Below are 7,348 nucleotides of genomic sequence, written 5' to 3' on the forward strand. Positions count from 1 at the left end.
AGTACCTCTCGAGAGCGGTAGTACCGCCCTGCCACCGCAGCAGTACCGCGCGGGGCCTATCCGACAGTACCGCGCTAGGCCAGTCCCTCCTCTATCTTCAAGCCCTCTCTGGCTGGGTGGTAGTACCGTAAGGGGGAGCGGTAGTACCACTGGTTCCAGCGGTAGTACCGCTGCCCCCTGCGGTAGTACCGCCCTCTGCGGGGTTTTTTAGTGGGGTAACGATTGGATTGTTACCCCCACTATAAAAGGGGGTCCCCTTCTTCTTCGTTGACCTACCTCTTCCCCCAAAACCTCCATTATTGCTCCAAGCTCCATTTTCACCCGATCTCTCTCCCTAGCCAACCAAACTTGTTGATTTGCTCGGGATTAGTGGAGAAGGCCTTGATCTACACTTCCACCAAGAGATATTTGATTCCCCCACTAATCCCTAGCGGATCTTGTTACTCTTGGGTGTTTGAGCACCCTAGACGGTTGAGATCACTACGGAGCCATAGTCCATTGTGGTGAAGATTCGTGGTGTTGTTGGGAGCCTCCGATTGAGTTGTGGAGTTTGGCCCAACCTTGTTTGTAAAGGTCCGGTCGCCGCCTCCAAGGGCACCAATAGTGGAATCACGGCATCTCGCATTGTGTGAGGGCGTGAGGAGAATACGGTAGCCCTAGTGGCTTCTTGGGGAGCATTGTGCCTCCACGCCGCTCTAACGGAGACGTACTTCCCCTCAAAAGGAAGGAACTTCAGTAACACATCCTCATCTTCACCGGGTCCACTCTTGGTTATCTCTTACCTTTACTTGTGCAAGCTTATTAGTGTTACTTCTCTTGCTTGCTTGTATGTTCGTTGTTGTTGCATCATATAGGTTGCTCACCTAGTTGCACATCTAGACAACCTACTTTGATGCAAAGTTTTAATTTGGTAAAGAAAAGCTAAAAATTGTTAGTTGCCTATTCACCCCCCCCCTCTAGTCAACCATGTCGACCCTTTCACCCATGCTGTCTCCTTGTTCTCTCATCGCGCCATACAGCTCCGCTTTGAACATGGGCGACTGCATCGCGAGCATCGCCTTGTGGGCAGGGAAATCCTCTCCTTGGACCATGAAGACCACGTCGGCGCCCACTTTCCCCTTCAAGAGCTTCCCGAGATGCTCCGTGATGTCGGACGGCGGCACCTCCACGAACGGCTTCGCATCCTCGACGATGGTGATGACGCACTCAATGGTGAGGCGGTCGTGGCGGAGGTACGGCGGCGCCTCTACCTCGGCCCTCTTCTTGAAACCGTTGATGCCGGAGCGGCTCTTGCCGCCGTCGGCGGCACAGAAGTCGTGTGTCTTTGTCAAGGTATGCGGCGGTGAGGATCCCGTCACGTCCACCAGACTGAGCTTGAAGGACGCCCTCACCCTGGCGTCCCAGTCCTTGCTCTCTAAGCTGAGGTACACCGCCACGTAGTCTTTGTAAAAGTCCATGTCCGAGCTGATCCCGCCTGGGTAGAAGCAGAAAGTTTCTTCCTAACTCGAGCTCCACAGTACCTCTTATCTAGACTGTTGGTTTGCTTTGAGATTTGTGCACAAAAGGAGCATCAGCAGCAGTGTAGCTGTTCGCTGCAGTGCCATTAGCAGAACGTGTTGTCTTGTCTGCATGGCTACAGCCTTCTGTCATATTCCTAGGAGCACTGCTGCAATAGTGAAAGAGAGAAAAGGAGTGGGGCAGCTAATAGAAAAGTGTGACACCCCTACGGCAAAAAGTGAAGAGAGAGGTAGCAGGTGTGAGTGAGAAAAAAATCACTGAGAAATTTCTTTGAAAGAGAGAGAAGTGCCTACGTGGGAGTCTCGAAGAGACAGAAAAATTCTTTGCAAATTTGAAGAGACAGGTAGCGTGTGACAGAGAGAGAAGAATTTATTTTATAGAGAAGAGAGAGTGAAGCTCTGTGAGGATTTATTTTAAAATGAGGCTTTATTTATGAATATGAGAGAGAACATATGAGAGAGAGAGAGAGCTTGCACATTTGGATGCAGATTCCATTTGCATGCGAAGAAAGAGAGCTTTTTGTGAGGAAAGATTCCTTCTTGTAAATAGTCATCCATCAAAGAGGGAGTGTTTTTTATTTGTACAGAACTGTAGCAATGACAGTGCATAGTGGCAGACACTGTTGCCTTTCTTGCCGGTCTCTATCATGGGTCTCCATCCACTGTCAGGTTATTAAGCACTAAGCACCTGCCTAGCTGCTGATTTTTTAATCTATGCACACATCCAGATGCACCAGAGTTCAGATTGAACGGCTATGATAGGGGGTACCGTGTAGCTTGTCCTGCAAAAAACCGCTCTCGGGTAGAAGTGAATCCTCCAGTCGTGGCCCCCGACGGCGAACACGGGCGACGTTACTCTGCGGCGGCGCTGTTCCCCGAGTCGCTCCCGGTACTGGCTGTACCCTGTGATCTCGAGCACGTGAGAGCCCTGCTGCACTTTGTCGCTCGAGGCCTCCAAGTCCGCGCGCCAGCCCTGCGCCGTGTTGGCGGCACGGCGGGTGGACGACGTGGAGCTCCCCATCGCTCGTCGTGCTCACGGCCGGGGTTGGGGGTGGGTTAATTTGTGCGTTTTTGTAGGAAGGAAGGCAACGGCCGGGTTGGACTCCGATCGACTCCCGAGTGCACTTCACCACCATAGCCTTCCTGAAACTGGTACCCTTCCATTTTTGGCGCACGGATCCGATCAGAAACCGCAAAATCCTCGACCGTGCCCTCAACTCCTGCTAGCTGAACGTCGTTCGTTTTGGCAAGATTTTGTCTACAAGTTTGGCAAGTTTGTTGGTTTTCCATTGAAGATCCGGATTGCACATTGCAACTAGGCCTTTATCTGAAGAAAGTGCCTGTGTGGAATCCTTCGGATTCTCCAACCTCCCCTCAACCAATGTCCAAGGGTCCAAAGTGCACATATCAAAAGTGCTGAACATGGCTGAAGCTGCAGTAGAGAAATCCATCTCCCTGCTGCAACGATGCATGGTCGCGTGCACCTCTGAATCAGGTTCAGGTGTCCATGCTTTGTTTCAGGTTCAGGCCTTGCCCAATTTACATTCAGGTTCAGCTGTCCATGCTTTGTATGTCTTTAACTCTACCGCTTCGGTGTTTCCTAATTCTCAACTTCTCTCAGGCCGGGTCACAAGGGGGCTGCAACAATGAACAGCTCTCTTAGTACGGTCCCTGGAATTCCATCTACACCATATGATCTGTTCGACAAGGGCTGGCAGTATATATGTGACAACAAGCATGGCTTCAGCGAATAGGTGACAAGGTAATGCGATTTCAGTGCTGCAACTCTGTTTTGCATGCAGATGGCATTCGGTTTCCCAACAAAATTTCGTCTATGATGCTCCAGATGTGGCAACAAATACAGAGTCTCACATTTTGATTTGGACGACGAAAGCCTGTGTTTACAAGTACAGTAATTAGATTCAACCATAGTACATGCATGACAGAAACATAGGAAAGCAAGAGCACTATTTGACTTGATCATTCAATGCAAGTAGACCTCGAATACTTCATTTCACCATTAATTCATGCAAGAGCAGATTGCAAAGTGCCAGGACAGAAACTAATACAAGAGCAACGTGCTAGCAGCATCTTTCAGGGTTCTAGATTACAGAAGCAACATTTAACTAGGATGAAACTTCATATCCAAGAAACTAGCTAAGACTCGAACCAAACTTTGAACTCCCAGTTAATCCAGCTATGGCATGTCTCCCAGGGTCAAGTTTCCAATGCTTCAGTGGTAGCGCAGCTTCTCCTTGGGCCTGATCTCATTGCTGTGGCCGCACTTCTTCTTGCGGCAGTTGGCAGACCTGAGGGGCAGGCGTGCATAGCACCTGCAAGTGCAACGCAAATCATGGACAAGTTAGGATATACTCTTCTACTTGATAAAAACTACCTAGTTTCCTGTGGATCAAAAGCACACAGAGATTTGATCTACATAGGCATCAATCTCCATCAAACAGACCACGCACAAAGAAATATTTCAATTCACAAGCTTGTGCCATGCATAGACGACATCTAGATACAAACATGTAAACAACTGCATATTGATGAATCATGAAAGAACTAGTCCATCTACACCTCAACTAGTACTTGATGAAAAGTATGCTAATAAGCTAATTCCCTGGATCCAAATTAAACATTTAAACATCACAGAGACATGATGTACATATGCATCAATCCCCATCAAACAGACCACAACAGAAACATCACAATTCCCAAGTTTCTATCATGCCTAGACATGCATCCATTTCATTGATCCATATATAAACAAACATGCATGTGAAAGCACCATAAATGGATGAATCGTGAAAGAAACAGTCCATCTACACCTCAACTAGTACTTGATCAAAAGTGTGCTAATAAGCTAGTTCCAACCACACAGAGATACAATATAAATATGCATCCATACCCATCGAACAGATCACAAAAGAAACATTGCATTTCACAAACTTTTGTCATGCATAGATCATCAAGATACAAACATGTAAACAACTGCATGCATATCGATGAATCTTGAAAGAAATAGTCAATCTACACCTCAAGAGTATGCTAATAAGCTAGTGTAGTTCCCTCGTTCCAAACCACACAGAGATATGATCTGCATATGCATTGTTCCCCATCGGACAGACAACAGAAGCATCACAATTCCCAAACTTGTGTCACGCATAGACATCCATATACAAACATGCATGTAACAGCAGAATATCTGCATATATCGATGAATCATGAAAGAAATAGCCCATCTATACGCCTCAACTAGTACTTGATAAAAAATATGCTAATAAGCTAGTTCTTGCATCCAAACCACACAGGGATATGATCTACATATGCATTGATCCCCATCGGACAGACCACAAAAGAAACATTTAAATTCACAAGCTTCTGTCATGCATAAGACATCCAGATACAAAGATGCCTGTAACAGCAGCATATATCGATGAATCGTGGAAGAAACAGTCTATGTACTCTACACCTATCGTAGTATCCCTTCATAAAAAGCATGCCAATGAGCTAGTCTAGCTAGTTCCAAACCACGGAGATATGATCTACATATGCATCGATCCCCATTGAACAGACAACAATAGAAACATTGCATCACAAGCCGCTATCATTCATAGGCAGCATCTAGACCACAATAGAAACATCTCAATTCACAAGCTTCAACCATTCATAGGCATCCAGAGTTCCAGACCAAAAGGCAAATCGATGTATATAGTGAAAGAAATTGTCCAAGGAATAGCACATACTTGCGGCACACAAGCCTGTGCTGCCTGTACTTGAGCGCGAGGGCGAGCAGGTTAGGCTCCATCTTGGGCGGGTAGCAGGAGCCCTTGTCCCCGCCGGCGAGGCCCAGCACGAGGTGAAGCGTGGACTCCCTCTGGACGTTGTAGTCGGCCAGGGTGCGGCCGTCGCCAAGCAGCTTCCCGGCGAAGATGAGGCGCTGCTGGTCCGGCAGGATACCTGCGATCATCGAAGCCAACACAGCGTCCACGGTTAGCCTCGCACCACAAGACGGCCACAGATTCAGGATAAAAATTGGCCCCTTTTTCGCACCGCGGTTGTCTAGCGAATCAAACCGTATGTAGATCGAGGAGGCGCGCGTGGTAAAATCAAGCAAGAAGGCACAGCAAGGCGGGCATTTCGAGCAACGGCGCAGCACGCGGATGCGAGGAAAGGCGCTACCGACGCCGGTGAAGGCGGCCGGAGTCCGTTGTGGGAGGAGGCGGAGGGGCGTACCTTCCTTGTCGTGGATCTTGGCCTTGAGGCTGTCGACGGCGCCGCCGCTCTCCGCCTCAACCGTGATGGTCTTCCCCGTCAGCGTCTTCACGAAGATCTGCATCCTTGCCGCCGGTTGCCGCTCTCCTCTCCTCTCCCGTCGCCGGATGGTGGTGGACTGGACTGGTGAGAATGGGAGCGCGGCGGACGTCGGTGCGGTTATATAGCTAGGGAGCGGCCGAGTGGGTGGGAGGAGGAAACGGAGGCGCCAAGGAACCGCCGACCGAAGCCCTAGCGAGTGAGGGCCGCGAAGGCCGGCGCTCGGTCGGAGGAGCAGCGCGGTCACTCTCTACATAGTACTACCTAGTAGCTCATTTAAGGGCATCTCCAGCCCGTTGGCCCTCCAGGAGGAGCAAAAAATCGCCTCCTGGGGGCGCACCGGCGCTAAACCGCACATTGGGGGCGTGATGCCCCCAGTCGTAGCCCCCCACGGGTTTTTAAAAAAGTCAAATATGGCGCAAACACGACTCAAATTTAACGCAAACATCGGCGAGTTCGTTCAAATTTAAACATACTTTACAAAAAAAGGAAAACTACTGCGGGCTACCCCGTCGTCTCTCTCGCCGCCCGCCCACGCGGTTCTACATGCCGAGGAGGCTGTAGAACCGCGTGTAGTCACCGCCGTCGTCATCGTCGTCGTTGTCGCCCCCGCCTACGCCTCCGCCGTCCCTGCTGCATCCCTCCCCCAGTTAGCGCGGCGGGTTGGACGGTCCGGGGGCGTCGTCGTCGTCGCTGTCGAGGACCACGATGTCGTGCTCGTCCTCGCGCCCACGCTTGCGGGCGGCGATCTCCTCCAGGGCCCGGCGCTGCCGGACCATCTCGTCGCGGAGGTAGTCGTCTCGCGCCCACCGCAGGGCGTCCTCGTCGGAGAAGCCGCGCCGGGCTATCTCCTCGTACTCCGAGGGGAGGCCGGGCTCCGGCTTGGGCTCGACGAGGACGAAGCGGCCGGTGGGGGAGGCGTTGTCGCCGATACGGACGCCGGAGCTGCGGGTGCGCGCGTTGACAGGCGTGCCCTGGGGCTCCGGCTTGACGGGGCGGAGGTGGAGGCAGGGAGAGCCGCCGGACGAGGAGGAGGACCCCCCGGTCTCCATGCGCCTCGGGGTCCAGGAGCTTCCCCGGCGGCGTGAGAAGGACGGGGGAGCGGGGTACTCGAGGCGCGGCGTGTTGCCGCCCTCGATGTACTCGAGGACGGCCTCCAATGTGCGCCCTGGCACGCCCCACCACCGGCGCCGGCCGGCGGCGTTGAGCCTGCCGGAGGGCACGACGCCGTTGGTGGCCTCGAGTTGCTCGGCGTGACGGCGGCGGAAATAAGGCTCCCAGAGCGGGCTGTCGGGGACGTACCGTGGCTCCTCCCTCGCCGCACGCGGCAGGGACGAGCGGATGCGTGCGATCTCCGCAAGCCGCGCTGCGCCGGTGGGTACCGGGGGCACCAGCACGCCGCCGGCGCTGATCCTCCATGCCCCGAGCACCCGCATGTCCGGCGGGACCGGGTACTCGGCCTCGAAAAGGAGGCGAGCCTCGTTCTCGTGGAGATGGCGGCGGCCGAAGCTGTT

General features: G+C 52.4%; 2 protein-coding genes across 2 annotated transcripts in view; both read right to left on the minus strand.

The window, feature by feature from the left end:
• Window positions 1–2,538, minus strand: part of LOC147986709 (BTB/POZ and MATH domain-containing protein 1-like) — a 196,380-nt gene extending 193,842 nt beyond the window's left edge. Inside the window, exons 1-2 of the mRNA XM_087542123.1 lie at window positions 2,307–2,538; window positions 983–1,456 (exon numbers count right to left, since the gene is read on the minus strand). Coding sequence (XP_087398249.1) covers window positions 983–1,456; window positions 2,307–2,538 — 706 coding nt within the window. The remainder of the gene's footprint in view (window positions 1–982; window positions 1,457–2,306) is intronic.
• Window positions 2,539–3,500: 962 nt separating this feature from the next.
• LOC147986710 (ubiquitin-ribosomal protein eL40 fusion protein-like) lies at window positions 3,501–6,057 on the minus strand. Its single transcript, XM_087544900.1, has 3 exons — window positions 5,757–6,057; window positions 5,267–5,480; window positions 3,501–3,850 (listed from the first exon to the last, which is right to left on the minus strand). Exons 1-3 carry the CDS (start codon window positions 5,857–5,859, stop codon window positions 3,751–3,753), a joined length of 417 nt encoding a protein of 138 aa, XP_087401026.1. The 5' UTR covers window positions 5,860–6,057; the 3' UTR covers window positions 3,501–3,750.
• Window positions 6,058–7,348: the final 1,291 nt, after the last annotated feature.

Source organism: Triticum urartu, chromosome 2A (genome assembly GCF_056163025.1).
Source record: "Triticum urartu cultivar PI428250 chromosome 2A, HENAU_Tu73, whole genome shotgun sequence".
Lineage (NCBI taxonomy): Eukaryota > Viridiplantae > Streptophyta > Magnoliopsida > Poales > Poaceae > Triticum > Triticum urartu.